This window comes from Sarcophilus harrisii, chromosome 1, assembly GCF_902635505.1.
Source record: "Sarcophilus harrisii chromosome 1, mSarHar1.11, whole genome shotgun sequence".
In the NCBI taxonomy this organism is placed as follows: domain Eukaryota; kingdom Metazoa; phylum Chordata; class Mammalia; order Dasyuromorphia; family Dasyuridae; genus Sarcophilus; species Sarcophilus harrisii.
In genome coordinates this window covers 344,688,355-344,711,794 of record NC_045426.1, presented here as the reverse complement: position 1 = coordinate 344,711,794, position 23,440 = coordinate 344,688,355, and the positions used below count along the sequence as shown (strand labels likewise).

The 23,440-nt window shown below is 36.6% G+C and overlaps 1 protein-coding gene and 1 pseudogene across 3 annotated transcripts in view; one reads left to right on the top strand and one right to left on the bottom strand.

Annotated features, from left to right (window-relative positions):
* The window catches only part of IFT140 (intraflagellar transport 140), a 198,496-nt gene that overhangs the window by 94,668 nt on the left and 80,388 nt on the right, over positions 1–23,440 (top strand). For all 3 annotated transcript variants that reach the window (XM_031945786.1, XM_031945784.1, XM_031945785.1), the window contains exon 17: positions 10,820–10,951. In XM_031945786.1, coding sequence (XP_031801646.1) covers positions 10,820–10,951 — 132 coding nt within the window. The remainder of the gene's footprint in view (positions 1–10,819; positions 10,952–23,440) is intronic.
* LOC105749543 lies at positions 16,684–17,426 on the bottom strand (annotated as a pseudogene).

Sequence of the window (23,440 nt, the reverse complement as noted above, 5' to 3'; positions counted from 1 at the left end):
AAAGTAGAGGTAAAGAAGAGGAGAAGAGTGAATGAACCTTTCTTTCATCAGAACTGGTTAAAAGAGGAAATAACATATATACTCAATATGGGTATAGAAATCAATGGGGAAGGGGCAGCTAGGTGGCATAGTGGTTAGAGAACCAGCCCTGAAGTCAGGGGGACCTGAATTCAAGTGTGATCTGAGACACTTAACACTTACTAGCTGTGTGACCCTGGGCAAGTCACTTAAACCCAATTGCCTCAGCCAAAAAAAAAAAAAAAAAAAAACAATAAGGAAGAAAATAGGAGGAAAATGGAATATGGGAAGGAAGGAAGGGTAATAAAAGAGAGGGCACATTGGAGGAGAGGGGTAGCGAGTAGAAAAACATTTTTGAGGAGGGATGGGGTGAAAGGAGATAGAAAATTGAATGGGGGGAATAGTTAGCAATAGTAATAATAAAAAGGTCTTATTTCTCTTTTTGTTTTTGTTCAGACATCATACTGACATTGTTTTCCTGTGTGGCAGGAAGTGGCTAAGGTTTTTATATATATATATATATATATATTTTTTTTTAATGATATAACTGATAATTCAAATCCCATTTTTTCCAAAAATAATGTCCTTCTCCAATTTTCTTTTACTCACAATTTCTCATCAGGATTGTTAGTTGACCCCAAAATTATTCTAAATATTAAGATCTATAAATTTTGTAGAACTTTTAATTTTTTATATAGTTAGAAGGGTGGACAATTAACTAACCCTCTCATTTTATTTTTTAAGTTAATTTTTTAAATCAACAATATTCTACCTCTCACCCTCAGTTGAGAAAGAAAGAAAAACAAAACTCCTGTATATAGTCAAGAAAAAAAAAAATTCCAGCATTGTCCATGTCCAAAACATGTCTTAATCTATGTTCTGAGTCACTTCTCTATCAGGAAGTGGCTCATATGTTTCATTCAGTTTGAGTCCTCTGAAATCATTATTGGTCATTGTAATGATCAGAGTTCTTTTGAGTCTTTCAGAGTTTTATTTTTACAGTATTGTTGTATATTTTACAAATTGTTCTCTAGTTCTGCTCACTTCATTTTGTATCAGTTCATAAATATCTTCCCAGGTTCCTCTAAAATCGTTCCCATCATCATTTCTTAAGAGTATAATAGTATTCCATTACATTTATTTATCATAACTTATTCTACCATTCCCTAATTGATGGGAACTTGCTCAAATTTCAGTGCTTTACCCCCATAAAAAAGCTGCTATAATATTTTTGCACATTCTTTTTTTTTTTTTTTTTTTTTTTTTTTTAATTTTTTTTATTTAATAGCCTTTTATTTACAGGATATATACATAGGTAACTTTACAGCATTAACAATTGCCAAACCTCTTGTTCCAATTTTTCACCTCTTACCTCCCCACCCCCCTCCCCTAAATGTCAGGATGACCAGTAGATGTTAAAATATATTAAAATATAACTTAGATACACAATAAGTATACATGACCAAAACATTATTTTTGCACATTCTTAATTAAAAATTTGTTATGCTTGGGAGTAGTGCCTTAATTTATTCTCCTATCTTCTTTCTTTCCTTACCATCATGAGTGTCATATTGATACCTCTGTTGAGTGAAATGTATTCCTATACCCAGTTGTTGGTGTGAGTGTATTTTTTCTTCCTTTGGACCAATTCAGATAAGAGAGTGAGGTTCAAGTGTCAGCTATTCACTCATTTCTTCTTCCATGTTTATATAGACATATTTGTGGATCTCAATTCTGGGAGATAGTATTCCTCATCCATCTTTTCTTTTATACCTCCTTTTATTCCTCTTCTTTTCCTTTTCCACTCTTCTTTTAAGATCCTCAAAACAGAACAGAACCTCTCCCCCACCCTCTCTGTCTATTTTGATTCTATGACCTTTGATATGGTTCTGAGGGGGCACATGTATCATCTCCCCATATTATAATGTAAACAGTTTATCCTTATTTAATACTTTACAATTGTCCATTCATATTTAACTTTTTAATGTATCTCTTGACTCCTGTGTTTATACTTCAGAGTTTCTACTCAGCTCTGGTCTTTTCTTCAGAAATAACTGGGAATCGTGTTTAATTGAACATTCCCCTCCTATAGAATTATACTTAGTTTTGCTGGGTAAATTATTTTTGGTTGTAAATATATCCTTAGCCTTCCATAATATCATATTCTTAATCTCCATTCCTTTGTAGTAGGAACTGCTAAATCTGGTGCAGTCCTCACTGTAGCTATTCAATTTCTTTTCTTTCTGCTTTTCTTTACTGCTTTTGCATTATTTTTACTTTGACCTTGAATTTCTAGATTTTGATTATGCTGTCCCTAGAAGTTTTTATTTTGGGATTTGTGAAGATCGTGTATTTTTAAATCAGCAGGAGTCAGGAATTCAGGTTAGGGGAAAATCGTCAGTCTTTATTCTCAGTGAAGAAGGATCGGAGGTGGAAGAGAATAGGCAATAGCAATGTGTGCAGCTGAGTCAAGAAGCTAGCTCGACCAGCAGCCACACAACCAGCTGCTCAGAGTCTCGAACCCAGGCCCAATCTCTCCCAGCTTCTCTTCCTGTCTCTCTCTCTGCCTCCAGCCACCAAAATCGTCATTTCCTATACAACACATCAGGACTTGCACAGAGAGTGGGCAGGGACCATTCTTTATCCAATCATGTATATATCAGAGTATAGCCCAATTACTATTTAGCCTCACGTACTTGGGACCTCAGTGCATCAACTCAACCTCAGCCCATTACATCTCCCGCTTTCTTTTATTTTAGAACACAGGTGGTCATGCCATCCCTGACTACTCAGGGAGGTCAGAGCCCCCAAGGGGAGGTGATCACAGCCTCCCTAACTTCTCAGGGAAGGTGGTGAAAGCACCGAAAAGGAGGTGATCACAGCCTCCCTGACTTCTCAGAAAAGCGTGAAAGCACTCAAAAGGAGATGATCACGCCTCCTGACATCTCAGGAAGGAAATGAAAAGCACCAAAGGGAAGTGGGGTTGCTAGCGGGTTTCTGGGCTGAAGGGTCTTATTATGCACAAACCCATCAGCATGGGCGGTATTACACAAGCACATAGCAATAACGCAGAGGCTATTAGGGATGACTCTCCCCACAGTCAGTGCAGGCTCAATGTGGTGTAACAAACATAAATTGTACATGCAAGTAGCAGAATAGCAAACAATATAAATCAACATGGTGTTGGAAAAGATCACCAGAAGTCCTAGAAGGAGGGTATGTAAACAACAGTCACACATACACCTTCTTCAGCAGCTAAGAGATAGTCCAAAACTGATCTATTGTCCATTGCTTCACATGTCAGGGAATCCAATGATCCCCCTGAGTTTTTTGAAGTCCTGCAAAAGTCTTTTTATGTGTTAGGGAATCCAATGATTCCAGCAGATTTTGAAGTCCTGTAACAGTCTTATCATTTCTCAGAGAATCCAATGATTCCTGAGTTTTCAAGTCCCATGTCTCAGAGAATCCAATGATTCCTGAGGGTTTTCGAGTCCTATGTCTCAGAGAATCCAATGATTCCTGAGAGTTTTCAAGTCCGACAATTTTTGATGTCCATGAGTCAAACGCCATAACAGCCACGCTTTTCAATGGTGAGCACAATCAGCAACAGAACCAATTCATTTCTTGTCTTTCCTTTGTTTCAAGGGTCTGCTCCTCTCTGTGATGGACAATGCTAATATGGCTCGCTGGCACCCATCTGATTCCTTCTCCACCTGTAGAGATCAAGCAAACCTCTCCCAAAGCAGTTAGCCTATTCGGTCCTTTCCATTCACCACTTTCTGGGTCTCTCACATCACCTGGCAATTATCTAAAGATAGTGGAGCTGCTCGCACTGGACACTGATCTTCCGGTGGTTATAAAACCACTGCCGGAGCCAGTGCATCTTTGTCAAAAATCGAAGTTAATAGTATAAAGAGCTAGATTTAGAAGTTCTCTCGTACTGTGGCTCCTTTCTTTTTGTTTTTGAGGAGCGCCTTAATATCTCTGTTTCTCCTCTCCACTATTGCCTGTCCTTGAGGATTGAAAGGTATGCCCGTGGTGTGTAAAATTCTATACTGTGCACAAAAGTGTGCTAAATGTTTTGAAGTATAAGCAGGACCATTGTCTGTTTTATTGCTTGTGGCACACCATAATGGCAAATGCTTGTGTGAGGAATTAGTGACACTTTCATTGTCTCTTTTGCTGCTGGCATTGCAAAAGTGAATCCTAAAAGGTGTCTACCACAACATGGATGAAAGACAGACGACCAAAAGATTTATAATGGGTCACATCCATTTGCCAGATTTCATTGGGTCTCAAACCACGAGGGTTCTTCTCTGGAAGCAGTGTAGGAGCGTGGAAAGGAAGGCAAGCTGTATAGGCTTTTACTATGCTCCTAGCTTCCTCTCTTGTTATTCCAAATTGTAAACGTAAAGCTCAAACAGCCTGATGATATTTAGAATGAGATGCCTGAGCTTCTTGGAACAAAGGGTATTGACCAACATAGTTAGAAGGCTATCTGCCTTTGAATTGCCATCAAATATGGGACCTGGAAGTCCACTATGAGAGTGGACATGTAATATAGAGATCTTACCTGGATGCTTTCTCACTTGCTCTTGAAGTTTCTTAAAGAGCTGATATATATTAGAGGCTGCAAATTTTATTTGGGCTGTGGCAATTCTTCGTTCCACACCTATTGAATAGGCCGAATCAGATATTATATTTATGTCTCCTGGATAATAAGTAAGAGCTAGAAAGATCGCATACAATTCATTCTGCTGAGTGGACTGAAAAGGAGTTCTGACTGCTCTCTTTATAGTTAGATCATGAGAGTACACAGCACAAATATTATGTTTGGATGCATCCGTGAAGATAGTTGGTCCTTTAAGAGGAATTTTAGAAACTTTTTCTTCAAGAATCCATTGCCAATTATGTAATAGTCTGGTTATCTTTAATGGAGACCCATGTAAAAATTTGGAGCCATGGCTAATAAAAATTTGCCACTTTGGATGGTCTCACAACACACATTAATTTGTGTATTGGTATAAAAGGTGTATATCTTGTCAGGTCTTGTCCCAGATAATTGTACTGCTCGCTTAGTGGCCTTTAATAAAATTCTAGCCACAACCACTGGGTAGGGTGTAAGGCTTTGTTCTGGTTGTGCTGGGAGGTTCACCCACTCTATCACACTGTGGCCTTGATGAAGGACTGCTGTGGGTGCCTCTTGTGTGGCAAAAACTGATATCTCCAAGGGTTTTTGAGTGACTCTTTCAACCACATTGGATAAAGCCAGTTCAACTTCTCTCAAAGCCTCATGAGCTTCTTTTGTAAGCTGGCGTGGTGAATTTAAAGCACTGTCTCCCCTTAAAATGTCATATAACAGTAGTAACTGATAGGTAGTCAAACCTAACACTGGTTGCATCCATTGGATATCTCCTACAATTTCTGAAAATCATTCAATGTGTTTAGCTTTTCCATGTAAAATGTCATCCATGTAATGTAATAGCATAACTTTTGGGAATGCTTTTCTTACAACATCCCAAAATGTCATCCATGTAATAATAGCATAACTTTTGGGAATGCTTTTCTTACTGGAGCAAGAGCAGCAGCAACATACATTTGACACATAGTAGGGCTGTTTTTCATTCCCTGTGGCAAAACTGTCCATTCATGGTCATTAATCTCTTCATTGTCTTCCTCCTTAATATCATGGCTAATTTGAGAAGGAGTAGAAGGAGCCACGGGTTTTTTCTTCCTTCTAGGGATAGGGTTTCTTAGTGCTAACTGAATTATATTGTATAAATAAAATGCCTTGATGGAAATTGAATGAGGACCATATTCTCTGAAATGCATGAACATCTCTTGTCCAACCAGGGACCAGTTATCTCGAGAGATCTGCTCCTCCTCTACGAACCAAGGGGAGATGCAGTTTAATGTACCCACAAATCTCGCTACCTGTTCCCAAGTTATAAGTAACCCATGTATTTCTATCAGCTTAAGCATGCTTTCTATAGCAGCACTCTTGGGTGGGGTTGGGGGCGGGGATGGAGAGTCTTTAGCTAGCATTTGTCCTATTTTAGCCAAAAAAAGATTACTGGTTTAGTTTTTAAGAAAATAAGTTCCTTATTTGTCTATTAACAATACTCACCCAATTTCCTGGTCACCGGAGACTTCTTCAGTCCTTGGGCCCCATGTTGGGCGCCAAATGTGAAGATCGTGTATTTTTAAATCAGCAGGAGTCAGGAATTCAGGTTAGGAGAAAATCGTCAGTCTTTATTCTCAGTGAAGAAGGATCGGAGGTGGAAGAGAATTGGCAATAGCAATGTGTGCAGCTGAGTCAAGAAGCTAGCTCGACCAGCAGCCACACAACCAGCCGCTCGGAGTCTCGAACCCAGGCCCAATCTCTCCCAGCTTCTCTTCCTGTCTCTCTCTCTGCCTCCAGCCACCAAAATCGTCATTTCCTATACAACACATCAGGACTTGCACAGAGAGTGGGCAGGGACCATTCTTTATCCAATCATGTATATTAATAGAGTATAGCCCAATTACTATTTAGCCTCACGTACTTGGGACCTCAGTGCATCAACTCAACCTCAGCCCATTACAGGGATTTCCTTCAGGAAGACAGCAATGGATTCTATTCCTATTTTACCTTCTGATTCTAAAAGATCTGAGCAGTTTTCCCTAAAGTGTTCTTGAAATATGATATCTTGGCTTTTTATTTGGTCATGGATTTCAGGTAGTACAGTGATTCTTTTTTTAACTAATAATAGCTTTTTCTTTTTTTTAATTATAACTTTTTATTTACAAGATATATGCATGGGTAATTTTTTGGCATTGACTTTTGCAAAACCTTCTGTTCCGACTTTTCCCTTCCTTCTCTCCCCACCCTCCCCCAGATGGCAAGTAGAACAATACATGTTAAATATGTGTATACATGTCCATACAGTTATTTTGCTGCACAAGAAAATTGGACTTTGAAAAAATGTAAAATTAACCTGAGAAGGAAATAAAAAATGCAAGCATACAAAAACAGGGATTGGAAGTGCTATATAGTGGTTCATATTCATTTCCCAGAGTTCTTTCGCTGGGTGTAGCTGGTTCTATTCATTATTGAACAAATTGAACTGATTTGGTTCATCTCATTGTTGAAGAAAATCACGTCCATCAGAATTGATCATCATATAGTATTGTTGTTGATATAATGATCTCCTAGTCCTGCTCATTTCACTCAGCATCACTTTGTGTAAGTCTCTTCAGGCCTTTCTGAAATCATCCTGCTGGTCATTTCTTATAGAACAATAAATTCCATAACATTCATATACCACAATTTATTCAGAACACATAAGTAGAAAATTTTCAACATTTACCCTTGCAAAACTTGTGTTCCAAATTTTTCTCTCTACCTTCCCCCCCCCCCCACTCCCTTCCCTAGACCGCAAGTAATCCAATATTTGTCAAACATGTACAGTTCTTCTATACATATTTCCACAATTATCATGTTGCACAAGGAAAATTAGATCAAAAAGGAAAAAAATGGGAAAAAACTAAAAGCAAACAACAAAAAAGTGAAAATGCTATGTTGTGATCCACACTCAGTTCCCACAGTCCTCTTTCTGGTTGCAAATGGTTCTCTCCATCACAAGACTATTGGAACTGGCCTGACTCACCTCATTGTTGAAAAAAGATCCATCAGAATTGATCATCATATAACCTTGTTATTGCTGTTTACAATGTTCTCTTGGTTCTACTCACTTCACTTAGGTTCTGTTCATGTAGGTTTCTCTACGCCTTTCTGAAATCATCCTGCTGATTCTTTCTTATAGAACAATAATATTCCATAACATACATATCCCATAAATTATTCAGCCATTCTTCAACTGATGTAGTTCAGTGATTCTTAAATGATCTTTCTTTAATCTCTTTTTTGGATTGTTTTTGCTCGGGCATAATTTTTTTTTCCCTGTATTTCAGTCTTCTGATTTTGTTTTAATACTACAGAGTTATTATCTTCTCTTTGGGCCATTCCAATTTTCAAGGAATTTGTGGCTTTAAGTAAGATTTTGTGTTCTTCCTTTCATAGTTGTCATTTGTTTTCAAGTTTTGGGGTTTTTTGTTTCGTTTTGTTTTGCTGCAGCAATTGGGGTTGAGTAACTTGCCCAGGGTCACACAGCTAGGAGGTATTAAGTGTCTGAGGCTGGATTTGAACACAGGTCCTTCTGACTTCAGGGCCAGCATTCTATCCATTGCACCATCTACCTGCCTCTGTTTTCCAATTTTTAAAAGCACTTTTATTTATAAAAATATTTTAATCTCTTGCTACATCTCTTCCAGGAATTCAGATTGTTTACAAGTTGTGTTTTTCTTGTAACAGTTTTTCTATGGAGAAGTTTTGAAGTAATTTTCTTCTTCTGGATTTCTGTCTTGAGAATTCTTATTCTTATTCTTTCTCCTTATTATAATCTTGAATTGCTAAGAGCTACCTATGAAGACTCGGGTATTTTCTAAATCTGTTCTGAGTTGTGTTATAAATAAAGCTCAGCTATACTTCTTCCTGCAACTTTACCATTTTGACTTTACCCCTGGTAATAGTGTTGAGGTGTCTGTCGAATGTTGAGGTCTAGATTTGGGGTACCTAAATGAAATTAGGGTTTAGTTAAGGTCTAGTGGCAGGTTTGGGGCAGGTTTCGGAGTCAGGGTTCCCTTGCAACCCCCTTAGATTCCGCGCAAGGATACGGCAGTATATGAGGTCTAATAGTGGCGCGGAATTCCCAATAAAAGCATTTATTGGCCCGGAGAGCTAGATTGATAAAAGAGGTTTATTATTGAGTTTAGAAGTAGGAGATAGGTAAAGGTAGAGATAAGGAGGGCACTGGACAGAGGGTCCAGTGGACAGAGGGTCCTCACATGGCTGGCATGTTTGGAATCTCTGCAAAGAGGGGTTCCCAGCATGGCCCTTTTAAGTCAGAGACTTAGCTCGAGGGGCTTTGGGGTGTAGCCCCAAAGTTGGCTCAGATCCGGGTGGGGCAGGGACAGGTCCGGATCTTCTATTGGAATTCAAAGGGACCAGGATTTGTGAGTCAAAGGGTAATTTACATTAACTAGGGGGGATTGGGAATCAAAGATTGGAATCTTTCCCACATCAATAGTTCTTAAAGAATTTGAGAAGAGTAGACCTGACATACTGGAAAAAAAAATTTACACTAAAAGCATATAATTTTATTTTAAAAATAGCTTTTTTTCCAATTTATAAGATAATTTTTAATGTTCATTTTTAAAATTTTGAGGTCCAAATTCTCTCCTCCCTTTCCCCTAAGACAGCAAGCAATGACAAAATCACATAAAAGATACATAACTTTAAAATATTCAGAGATAGACTTTCAAGATGTCTCCAATAGTGGGAAGTTTAAAAAAAAATGCTAAACATCAAAGGTGGTACTTTTGTTATATGTCTACCGATATGTCTACTATCAGATCTTCATAATATTTTGATAAAAAAAGAATATATACATACACATCTGGGATATCCTTGATAAAAAGAGAAGGCCACAAGCAACTAATTTTCTTCCAAAATTCTACATCTTTGGTCTTCACATAGAATCAATCTGTCAATAGATACTCTCTTAAGTGCCTACCATGTGTCAGTACTAAGTGCTGGATATACAAGGAAAGGCGAAAGACAGCCTATACCCTCAAGGAGTTCACAGTCTAAGGGAAGAAGCAACATGTACAAACTATGGACAAATAATATAGTTCCAGGAATATGAATATATATATATATATATATGTATAAATAACACATTTACATATATACTCTTGTATACATGTGTATGTAGATACATGTATTTGTGTATGCATATATGAAATAATCAACAGAGAAAAGGCACTAGAATTGGTAGGTTTTGGAAAAGGCTTTCTATAGAAGGTGATTTCAGCTTGGACTTGAAGGAAGCCAGGAGGCAGAGACAAAGAAAAACATTTCAGGGATGAGGAACTGTGCCAGTGATAGTGCCCAGTCAGGACATGGAATGTCTTATGTGAAGAAGAATCAGGAAGTCGGGGTCATGGGATCAAAAATAGTGTGTGGGGGTGTGAGAGGAGTGGAAGGGGGAGGCCTGATTATACAGGACTTTGGAGACCACACAGGAGTTTTTGTGTTTTATCCTAGAGATGTGGTGGGGACCCACTGGGGATGACATGGTCAGACTTGTACTTGAGGAAGATCACTTTTCACAGCTGATGGTGGCCTGGAGGGGGGGAGGATCTTGTGGCAGGCAGACCTAGTAGCAGCCTTGTGTAAGAGTCCAGGAACAAAGCAAGGAAGGTCTGTGCTAGGGTGGTGCCAGGATCAGAGAAGAGAAGGGACTGTGTTTAAGAGTTGTACACACTCCTTGAAAACTTTAAAAAAAAAACAAAAAAACAGTGGAAGACTTCCAGTATCTTGGGTATGTCTATGAAAAGGAATAGAAAAGATAAGAATATACTTCATCAGTGGAGGGAATATTGACACCAGTCTGAAATCAGTGGGAGTATGGAAGGGAAAAAAAAACATAGGAATAGATATTCATTTGAAAATAAAATATAAGTTCTTGATAGGAAGAAAGATCCAAGTTTGCTTATGTTTTCTCTCTGGGAAGATCATTTCATTTGTTCTTAGGAAAAAAATTGTAGAATGTAATTTTGGCCCTTTGCTTTAAATGAGGAAGCTCTGTGTGTATTCTTTTAAATATCTTCTGGCAAGTAAAAATGGAAAATAAAAATAAAATTTAAAAAGAATATTGCTACATTAAAACCAAAACAATTCTTTTTCTCCCTTTTCCAGGCAGATGTTTTGATTATATCATTCTTCAGCACTGAAGAACATGGCCTCTTGCTTCAAGACAGTTTTCCACGGCCTTCTGTATACCAGGCTCTTCTGGGTATTGAGGTTCCACATTATTACTTCACCAAAAAAGTGAGTCTTTCATTGAAAAGATACTAGTTATTGAAATGGCTCTACAGTGTTCAAGTATTTTTTTTCAAGACCATATGCCATAATTTAGCAGCTAAAATGTACAGGAAATAATGAAGATTTCTATATCATAGATAGCCATTTTTGTTTTGTCTTAGAAAAGTCTTATAATGAAAGAATACTGAAGTAGGAGAAGTGAAGTTTTGGTTCTGGGCTTGGGACAAGTTGAGTGATGGAATAGAAAGTTCACCATCTAAAGAGGCTCAGCTTAAATCCCACTGGATAACAAAGGGTAGCTCACTTAATCATTTTATGTTTTATATGCTTTAGCTTCATAGGAATAATATAATAGGAATAGTCAATCCTATGAAACCCATCTCTAGACCTATTGTGATGCTTCAATTAAATAATATTTGGAAAGCAACATAGAAACCATGTCATGTTTTCCAAGTGCCAGCTATTCTCTTCCACCTATTTTACTGGTATATTAAGTTCTATGGTCTTGGAGAAGGGTTTCCTTTCTCGTATCTTTAGTTTCTTTGCTTTTCAAGGGAAAGGGGTTAAACAATGTATCCCCTAAGATCCCCTGTACTCTAGCTTTCTGTGAGTCTTATGACTGCTATATTTGGGGCCATTTTAAAGAATATAAAATGTCCACAGGGAATGTATCACAGATGGGCGCGAGAGATTTATGAAACCAAATGGGCACATCTCAGAGGTGTGCACAGTAGAGTTATAATTGTTAAGTCCCTGAGGAATGTAGCGTACACACCTTCTTTGGGCCATTTCCCTCTCTTCCCTCCCCGCCTCCCAATAGGTAAGGTGATTTTTTGAAAGAGAACTCTAAATTTGTTCCTCCTGACTAACTACATTTATACAATACCAACCCTAACCCTAAATTCTAACACAGCTCTACCACCTGAAACAAACTTGTAGAAGGTTAGATCTCTTTTTCTTCTGAGCATTTTCCTTTACTTTCTTAATAGAAAAAAAGAGGTTTTAAAATTTTAATATTATTTTTAAAATTTTTAAAAATAGATTAGTATATATCTTTTTAAAACAAAAAAAATCTATATATAGATTCAGCATATCCAAATTTTGTCATATTAGTAGATGAAAAATATTCAATGAAAATGATCACATTATGTTTACATTTTAGAATAGTGCTTGCTTTTAAAAGTATATTAGATTATGGTTATAGAGTGAAAAAATAGTAAAATTAACTGAGTAAACAGATGTCCTGGTCTTTAACTCTAAAGCTTTTTGCTCACAATATAGATAGATGTGATGTCATTAGCTGACTTCCATTAGAATTTCATTTAATTTTTCTTCATCTCTTTTTCCTCCTCTTTAAAGTAGAAAACTTTTTTTAAAATGTGCTTATTCGTAATGCATTTCATTTCATCCAGGATTCTTTATCATTTCTATACAGCATATCTTTTTTCATATTTATACATTACTTGTTTTTTTCTCTTTTCTCACTTTTCCATTTTTATTTTCTACTGCTTATAGTTGTTATTCCACAGAGGATGTATTTATAAGGCATTTGTAAGTATACATTGTCTTGTTTGTTTGTTTTATATTTTCATTTTCCTGTTTTTTCCCCAAATTTCTTGTTTTAAAGTGCAACAGATCCCTGTTTGATATATTCTTGTGTTTAGCAGTCATGTCTAGTTTTAGCTATATATTCAAAGAAACTAATATTAAATTATTCTTTCATCTGAGGTATCATCGAAATTTAATTGAATGTCCTATCATTCCTGGCATTACAATTGAACAAGTTAACTTCACTTAATTTTATTGCTGTGCTTCCCAGTTTATAAAAGAGAAAATTATTATTAATTTCCTCACAAAATGATTTTGAGTAATGGTGAATAAGAATTGTATGCTTTTTTCCTCCATTATTAGGCTGTCTTCCATTTTATCAGCTCAATATTTATATTTTGTTTCTTCCTTGTTGCCTTTAGGTAAGAGTTAAGAAACTAGAGGAATATGAATGAATGAAAAATTATTTATTAAGTGTTTATTACATGCCAGACACTGTACTAAGTTCTGGGAATATAAATACAAAAGGAAAGGTTGTTTCTGCCCTCACAGAGCTTATTTCTCATAAGGGAAGGTGGCACAAATATATAAGTAAAAGCCTATGGAACTATGATTTAGAAAGTTACAGGAATAGAAGGAAAAGTAGATGAAGGAATAGGTTAAAATACCCTGATTTGATTCTCATTCTGATTTGATTATGGTTCTATAAATGGAACTGGTAAGAGGAGGAATTCTAAAGGTTACAGAGTCAAAAGTCTAAAAGGTATGTGTGTGGCAAGAGGTGAGAAGATGGGATGAGAGAAATGTGAAATGTGGTGGAACACATTTAGATGTGGCAAACTATGTGATGGACTTGAGACTAAGTCCTTAATATTATAAATTATTTTCTGGCTGTAACTTAGTATTAGAAGATGGTGGTGTAATGGAGTGAACGCTATATTTTTAGTCAGGAATTGCCACATCTAAATGGGTTATAATTCCATATCTGACATGGTTGGTCATTTAATCTTTTCAGCATCAGTTTCCTTATTTATAAAATGGGGGTGGGGGTGGGGGTGGGGGTAGGGAAAGTCTTGTTTCTCTGCCTCACTGGATTGTGGAAGAATTAGAGATAATGTGCTTTAAGTGCCTTTCAAACCTTAAAATTCTATATCAATGCCAGCTACTGATATTAGTCAAAGCCACATTACTGTTAATAAATTCTGCTCATCTCTAGAGGTAAGCCCATGAGCTTTAGTGATAATTAAAGTCCTTTTGTCACTTTATTATGTCTTTCACTGATATGATTCTAGTCTGATATTTTCTAGTTTCTCCTTCCCTATCTACCCACATTTATCACACTATGGGTAAAATTTTATCCACTTTGCCTTGTCATAATGAAGCAGATTGAGGTCCCTTTAAGAAACTACATTTGTGATTCCTTTCAGATTGATTTATTCCTTTCTGATTCCCAACCCCTCCTAGATTATCAATCTAGGAAGCTAGGGTCTTTGATTAACAAATCCTAGTCAAAAGCATCCTTTTGAATTCCAATAGGAGATCCGGGATTGTCCCAGCCCCCATGGGATCTGAGCCAACTTGGGCTGTCCCACCCCCCATTCTAATGATCTGCTTGGGTTTCCCAACCCCCACCAAGCAAATTCTAGCCTTAGCTGAAACCCATCCAGGAGCCAACTTGGGACTCCACCTACAGGCCCCCTTTAGCTAAATCTCTCATTATAAAAAGAGCCAAACTAAAATCCTTTCCTTGCAGAGGTTCCAAACATATCATGCTATGCTATGCTTGGCATGCCAAGGACCTGTACCCACTGGAATACTGTTTCCAGTGCTATCTTCTCTTTATCTGCTCGAATTTCCTTAACCAGACTTTAACCTTACTTCTAATCCCCATAATAAACCTCTTTGATCATTTTAGGTTTTTGGGCCTGTAAATTTCTTTACAGAAGATCTCTGCGCCTCCAGAAGTGAATCCCCAGAACTCCCTACCCTTGTGCCGAATCCCAAGGGATGCAGGGGAGCCAAACATGCCCTGACCCCTGAACCTGCCACTAGACCTTATTTAACTCCCTGACCACCAGTAACCCTAATTTCATTTGGGTACCCCAAATCTAAACCTCATCATTTGGTTTCCTAACCAAAATCCTCAAAATCTAGACATAATTTGGCGACTGAACCCCAACTTTTTCAGGACATTCAGAACCAATTTGGGTTTTGAGCTGTTGATACAATATTCTTCTAGGATACTTCTTTCATCTCACCCTATCTCTAAAGGTAGTGGACACTCAGACTGGGTCTGGGCTTTGGGCAGTATTCTCCCATGGGGAGTTACTTGCATTTTCACACTCTATTTTTAGAGATAGTGGGACCAGGAAATCCGGAACCTTTTTTCCTTCCCTATCCTGCAGTGGACACCCAAACCATTTGGGTCAGTCTTGGGTCATTGTTAGAGCTCTATGCTCGTGCACAATTCTTTACTAATTGCTGTGGACTGACAAAAGGCAGGCCTCCTTTTGTCTCACTTTGTGTCTCTAGAGATACGAGAGAGGCTGCAAGACTTTGGGAAAACTAAAAGCTTTTACCTGTCCACAATCTAGAAACACTTTTGCCTTTAAAAATCCTTCCTTGAGCCGATGCTTGGCTTGAAGAAACTCCCTCTATCCAAACCCCTACAGAGACAAGGGAATAAATCAATCTGAAAGGAATCACAAATGTATTTTCTTAAGGAGACCACAACCCACTTCAATAATTCAGAACTGTTCCAGCTCTTAAGGTCTTAAACTCTGACCATCTCTTCTCAGACCAGAATTTCCATTATCATTGTCTGATCCTGTTTCTTCGTTCCTATTGAAACAGTGCTTCTCTTTCATCATGATCTCAACTACTCCCCATTCTCTTAATTCATCATTTCCCTTTCTAGATTCAGGTACTTTTTTCAGGCCCCTTCATTAATAATTTCAACAATACTCTCTCATTAGCTCTCTAGAATCCTTTATTCACCCTAACCTAAAATGGCGACTATCATTTCAACTTCCATCCACTAGTAACTTCTACCATCAGCTTTTTTTATTTCTTTGCTTAGAGCAAGTTGTTAAATCATGTGGATAGAGGTCTACAAAGTATTGCAAAGGGTCATTCATTGATCTTTTTATGTGTCATTGATCTTTTTATGCATCTCTTTTTTTTCACTTAAATGGAAAAACAACCTTTATTTAGAATATAAAACAATATTTGAGTTTATGGGATTTACTGTCATGACTTTTTCTAAAACTTCCATAACAAAAACCATAACTGTAAAGCTTTCCAAGTGTATGTTCTAACAGGAAATAGCAATTTATGGTTTGGCAATAATAGTGATATAATGAACTATTTTAGAGTACAATTCATTTACTTACTTAGAACTCTAATGTGAAAATCTTGCCATACTAATCTGATTCAGTTTCAATGAATATAAAAATAAGCAATTTGAATTACACTCACATTCAATGCAAGTGTCAAGTAATCATAATAGATGAGTGGGTTTTTTGGGTTTTGTGTTGTTTTGTTTTGTTTTTACAAATAGGCTCAAAAGCATCTTGTCAACTCATAAAAGTAGTTACTAATCATGCCTTATTTTATGGTGCTTAATGAAAAGACTTTCCTCTTGAAAATAAAAGCCAAAGGATCTGTTGTCTAATAGAAACAATTTCAGCAATTCACAATATGCTAAATTAACATTTCTTGTCACAAAGATCCCAAGAATACACATGGAAGACAAACACTGGACAATTGTATTGGTAGCATTTTTGGTTATTTTAAACATTGACATGAATCTTTAGCATAGAGTTTTGTCAAGGGAATTAGGAAACTAAGGTAAAGTTTGTAGCTCACTATTTATAAAGGATCATTGTTTCTCCTCACTGTTCATGACTCCTAGACAATAAACTGTGCCTCAATTATTATTTATTTAAAATTACATTTTTTACAGAGTATCTAACAAAAAAAAATAATCACAAATAATTTGTTTTTGAGAATTACTTAACATGAAATTATGCAAATTAAACACAGATCCACATTTTAGCAAAGGACAAAGTCATAACAAGAAAACTAAATAAGCTGCTATATATAATTGGACACAGTTGTGTCATGTACACAAAGTCTTTTACAAAATAGTCATCTGGGATCAGTCAAAGAACACTCTCCATTCATTGTTGTCATCCTGCAAGATAGGCTACACCTGTTTTCTCCATGTATCCCTTTAAAATATAGTGGTAATTCTTTTGCTGATTACCATCCCCTTGGGATGCTTTGCCATACATGCTTAGTTGACCCCTGCTATGACCCCAGTCCCTCCTCAACTGTCTACAGCAGAGCCTCTCCCTCTTTTCTGTTCTTAATTTTCTGCTTGTATACTTCTTTGAGCTGGGCAACTCTGATTTCACGCTTCCCAAAACCAATCTGATAATACCTGTTTTCTAATAAATTCTTTATTGATTCTTCATTTGTATACATGATACAACAAAATCCTTTTTTCATTTGTTTTTGGGTACATAGGAAATTCAATATTCTCCATCTTTCCAAATGTTCCAAAATATTCAGATGTATCTGGGTTCAATCTGCCAACAAATTCTTTTTTAAAGGGCTCCTTTGCCTTTAAAACTTTAGCCCTTTTGGGATCTGTCAACTTGCCATCCAGCTTGTATTCTTTAAATTCCAAGACCTTAATGATACTAGTAACATTTTAAAAAAGAACCCACCTGAATCCCCTCAGTCTTTCCATAAAAGAATAAATTTTAATTGTGCAGTTTACAACCTCTCCAAAATGAGAGAGATATACAGTGAGTTCTTTCTTGCTCATATCCCAACTTAATCCTTTAATAAACATTTTATCATCTTGCTGATTCTTGCTCACATTGATTATGGAGCCCCTGGCAAACTCCATGTGGCCAGGCTATGGGCCTGGGGGCAAGTGGTGCAGAGAAGGTGTCAGCTGTGGCATGTTGGATGGAGCCAGATTTAAAATAGTGGTGGAAAAGAGCTATGCATCTCTTTTTTAAAAGACATTTCTATTTTGTCACTTTTTCTTTAAGCCCTTAAAAATTGACTCTTTCATCATTACATTAGATCTGTTCTCACAGATCATCAGTGATTTCCTAATTGTTAAGTTCATTGACTTTTTCTCATCTTCATTATCTTTGAACTTTTTGCAACATTTGTCTTAATCCCAAACCAGCTCTTCCTCTTTTCATGTTTCTGATATTGGCATTATCATTCATCCTCACACCTCAACATGAAACTTTAGAATCATCTTTGATTTCTTCTAACTTCTCTTTTTTCATCTTCTCCCTCCTATTGAACTATTTCTCAAGTTGAAATCGTTCTCTTTTTTCATAATGCTTTTCTTATCTTTTCCTTTAAAAGATTACACAACTACTACTCTATTATGTGATTTTGTTATATCTTACTTGCACTATCGCATTAACTTCCTAAGTAGTATCCACTGATGTAGTTCCTTCTCCTTCCCAATCCAAAACAAGAAGCATTCATTTATTAAGTGCTACTATGTGCTATGAATTATGTGAAAGTTAGAGAAAGAGAGACAAAAAAGAAATAGTCTCTGTACCCCAGGAGCTTACATTCTATTGGAAGGTGATAATACTTAAATATATAAGTATATACATGGTTATTTGATGAGAAAGGGAATGCTAAAAACTTGGAAGATTAGAAAAGCCTTCTTATAGGTAGTAAGACATGAGCTGAACCTCAAAAGAAGATAAATTTAAGAGGTGAGAATCAATCAGTAAATAAACACTAAGTTTACTTGGGGAAAAATGAATAAGCCAATTTTGTGGGAACATAGAAATCATGGAAAAGAATAATGTAAAATATTCACATAAAGATCATCTGAAGACAGATTGTGAAAAAATTTAAATGTGCATTTGAGGACTATCTTAAAGGTAAAAAGGAGGTTTGAGAAGTGGAGTGACATGATCAGTCTTCTGAATATTATTTTTAATAATTTTTTATTCTGAATTTAACAAAAACCAAATGAAATAAATGTTCTATACACAGAGTAGAAGAGTAAGAAGAGATTATGCATGAAGCTATGAATCTCTTGTTGTATGCAACTTACTTTCCTTTTAGACTATGATTGCTCACTCAGCAATGACTATTACCAGACTCTCCTATTTCCTAGGCCCTCAGAAGAATCTCTGACCACTGTCTTTTACACTGCTTATGCCAATCTTACCTCAATTGGAAGTCTTCAAAGATCTCTGGTCACCACTTCATGGAGTGATGGTTTAATGTACAATAGAGCATCCGAGGACAGTTATATGCAAGCTCAGGATCTTTTATTCACGTGTCCTTAATCCTACTCTTCTGACCTCCTGCTCACTCTTAGTTACTCCTAGTAGAACTCCCTGTCAAAGAGACCTACTTCCTTGTCCCCACAGTTTATATAGGGTCTTTGAGGTCACATGCTCAGCCAATTAAAGAAGGAGATGCTGCCAGTCTCTTGATGTGAATCTCAATGTGACCAGAGGTCCTGTGCACAAGGTGGTCCTTGCTGGTTCACAGAAAACCACTTCCAGGGATCTCAGGCTTTAAGGCTTTTTTACTTCCTCATCAAAACATGCATGGCTTCTCCTGACCCCTGCATTAGACTATATAAAAAAACCAAAATGTAACTTTCTTTTTCTTTTTTATTTTTTTTAATATCCATTATTTTTTTAATTATAACTTTTTATTGACCGAACATATGCCTGGGTAATTTTTTACAACATTATCCCTTGTACTCACTTCTGTTCTGACTTTTCCCTTCCCTCCCTCTACCCCCACCCCTAGATGGCAAGCAGTCTTATTTATACATGTTGAATATGTCGCAGTATATCCTAGATACAGTATATGTGTGCAGAACCATACACTTCTCTTGTTGCACAGGGAGAATTGGATTCAGAAGGTAAAAATAACCTGGGAAGAAAAACAAAAATGCAAACAGTTTACACTCATTTCCCAGTATTTCTTCTCTGGATATAGCTGCTTCTGTCCATCATTGATCAATTGGAACTAAATTAGATCTTCTCTTTGTCAAAGAAATCCACTTCCATGACAATACATCCTCATACAGTATTGTTGTTGAAGTGTATAATGATCTCCTGGTTCTGCTCATTTCACTCAGCATCAGTTCATATAAGTCTTGCCAAGTCTCTCTGTATTCATCCTGCTGGTCATTTCTTACAAAACAATAATATTCCATAACATTCATATACCACAATTTACCCAACCATTCTCCAATTGATGGCCATCCATTCATTTTCCCGTTTCTAGCCACTACAAAAAGGGATGCCACAAACACAAAATGTAACTTTCAAAGCAGTAGTGCTGCTTCTTTGTGATTCTTTCTGTTCTTCCTTTTATACTTTTGCCAGTAAAAATTGTTGCCATGGCTTGGTTTTTATTTTCTCTCCCTTTTCTTTATTGTCTTGACCACTTTTTTTCTTCATCTATCCCAACTTTGAAAAAAAATCCACAAGGAAAAAAATACTCTTTTTAACAAATATCCATAATCAAACAAAACAGATTCCTATGTTGACCTTATCTGAAAATGTTTATCTTATTCTATATCTTAAATCAATTATCTCTATCAGAATGTGGGTACCATTCTTTATCATTAGTTCTCTAGAATTGTGGTTGATGACTGTATCAACCAAAGTTAGGAAAACGCTTTGTGGATTGTAGAATAGAAAGTAGATAGTTCAATTTGAAGGCTACTACAGTAATTCATGTCAAAAGTGATAAGGAGGTGATGTCCATGTGAATGGAGAGAAGGGAAAAGATTCAAGCTTATATAATAGTGGTAGAATCAACAAGGATTAGAAACATAGGATATGCAGAGCCAAGATGTAGAGTGAGGTCAGGAGGCTGCTGAACTTCCCATTTCCCCTCAAAAAACCCATGAAACCAAATTTCTGAAAAGAATTTGACAGAATGAAACCATTCTTCCGCTCAAGATAGATTCTTAGAAGGACTTCAAGAAAGGTCAGTCTCACTGGGGTAAAAGGGGTGTTCAGTCCAGCTCAGACAGTGTCTGGGAAAACCAATGAGGATTTTAATCACAGCAGATCATCAGCTGAGACCTTAGCCCCTCGTTCAATAACCCAGAAGAACAGTGGGGCAGCCTCTAGTCTCAGTACAGAAGGCAAATAGCTAGCTGGGGAAGCCAGGCTGTTGCTTGCAGACGGCAGGTTAGGGCTACCCCCTGCTGTGCGTAAGACCACAGACACAAAGGGCTCCTGTGCCCAAAGCCCAGCCTCAGAGCTACACAAGAACCTTGGGACAGTGCCCTTTATACCCCAGGAGCAGAACTCAATCTTAAAAATCACAAAATAGTAAAAATAAAATAAAATAAAATAAAATGAGCAAGAAACAGAAAAAAAATTTTAATCACTGAATGCTACTGTGGTTACAAGGAAGACCAAAACACTAACCCAGAAGAGGATAAAATGTCTACATAGGAAATCTCGAAGGTTTATATAAATTGGTCTCAAGCATAAAGAGGCTTTTTAGAAGCACTCATAAAGGAATGTTGAAAACTATCTTTGCATGTATTTTGAAAATAAAAAGCTATTGTTAAAAAAAAAAAGTGCTCTAAAAACAGCTTCAGTGAGCCACTAGAGAGTTTTTACTTGGGAACATTCCCAGGGGTCAGAGAGGAGCACTCTGGGAGGAAGCCCACAAGCTCTCTCTCCGAGGCAAGAGAGATTCATTTTCATCTTCCACCTTGGTGCTGGCTGGAGGCTGAAGAAAGCAGAGGCAGAAGCAAAGGACAAAGCTGCAAGAGCTCTTAGAACCAAGCAGAGAGATAGGCCTCAACTAACCAGGCTATTTTGAAAGGAGAAAATAAACGTTTGCATTTTTACCAAAAAAAAAAAAAAAAAAAAAAAAGTGCTCATTAAGAATCTTAAAAGGCAAATAAGAGAAGTTGAAGAAAATTGGGAAAAGAAATGAGCAGTATGTAAGAGAATCAACAGCTTGGAAAAAGTTCAAAAATTGACTGGAGAAAACAATTCCTTAAAAAATACTGGTGACCAAATACAAAAAAAAAAAAAAAAAAAAATCCACCAAGGGAAAACACCACCTTGAAAAGTAGAATTAATCAAATGAAAAGAAAGATACAACAGCTAACTGAAAAAAATCATATAGTAAAAACTAGAACTAGATGATGGGAAACTAATGATTCTATGAGGCATCAAGAATCCAAAAAGAAGGAAAAAGTGGAAGAAAATGTAAAAATACCTCATTGGAAAAACACCCGACCTGGAAAATAATTCCAGAAGAGACATTTTAAAATTTATTGGTCTGTCTGAATACCATGACCAGAAAAAGAGCTTAGATAGCATTCTTCAAGAGATCGTCAAGGAAAACTTACCCAATATATTAGAACCAGAGAACAAAATAGTCTTTGAAAGAATCCATTGATCACCTCTGGAAAGAGATCCCACAAGGAAAACCCCAAGGAACATTGTTGCAAAACTCCAGAACTATATTTTCAAGGAAAAAATACTGCAAGTTGCCAGGAAAAACAAAACAAAACAAAACAATTCAAGTGTCAAGGAGCCACAATGATGATTACCCAGGATCTGGCAGCTTCTACATTAAAGAAGTGGAAATCCTGGAATAACATATTTCAGAAGGCAAAGTACCTGGGGTTAAAACCAAGAATCAACCACCTAATAAGACTAAGCATTATCTTTCAGGGGAGGAAATAGATCTTCCATGAAGCAAGGGACTTTTATCATTTCTATTGAAAAGACCAGAATCAAAGATAAAATTCAATCTTCAAACACAAGACTCAAGATAAGGATAGAAAGACAAACAGAAAAGAAAATAAAACCATATTATTTCAAGGTTTACATCTCTAGATGGGAAAATGATATTTGTAACTCTTTAAGAATTTTATTTTTTATTAGGGAAGTTAGGGCATACATAGACAAAGGATGTACATGCAAATTGATTTGATGTGTTGATATTAAAAAGACATTAAGGGGTAGAAAAAGGATGTACTTGGAGAAGAAGAGAAGTAAAATGAGATAAATTAGATCTCATGAAAAGGCACAAAAGACCTATTACAATAGAGGGAAAGAAAGGAGGAGGGTATCCATTGTCTGAAACAAAATCTCATAAGTTTTGGCTCAAAAAGGGAATAACATATTCTCTTTATTGGGTATAGAAATTTGTCTTTCCCTATAAGGAAGAAAGAAGAGAAAGGGGAAAGAAAAAGGAAAGGGCTGGAAAGAAGAGAGGGCAGAAACACTAAGAGAAAGGGGTTAGAGAAGGAAGGAGAGGTGATAGAAGGGAGGGCAGGAAGAGGGTAGGGTGGGTTAGAAACAAAACACTACTAAGAAGGGACAGGATGGAAAGAGAACAAAAGTATATTTAAAGGAGAAAATGGGATGGAGGGAAATGGAGCTGATAATCATAACTGTGAATGTGAATGGAAAGAATTTTCCCATAAAATGGAAGCAAATAGCAGAGTGGATTAAAAACCAGAATTCTACAATATGTTGTTTACAAGAAACACATTTAAAATAGAGAGATATATACTGGGTAAGGGTAAAAGGGTGGAGCAAAATTTATTATAGTTAAGCCAAGACAAAAAAGCAGGGATAGCAATTCTGATCACAGAAAAAAGCAAAAACATAAAGAGATAAGAAAGGAAACTACATTTTGTTAAAAAAAGATGCCACAGACAATGAAATGATATTGATACTTAAACATATATGCACCAAGAGGTACAGCATCTAAATTCTTAGAGAAGAAATTAATCCAGTTATAGGAAGAGACAACAAAACTCTACTAGTGGGGGCCCTCAACTTCCCCTTCTCAGAATGAGATAAATCTAACCATAAAACAAACAGGAAAGAAACTAGGGAGATTAATGGAATCTTAGAAAACCTAAATATGATAGAC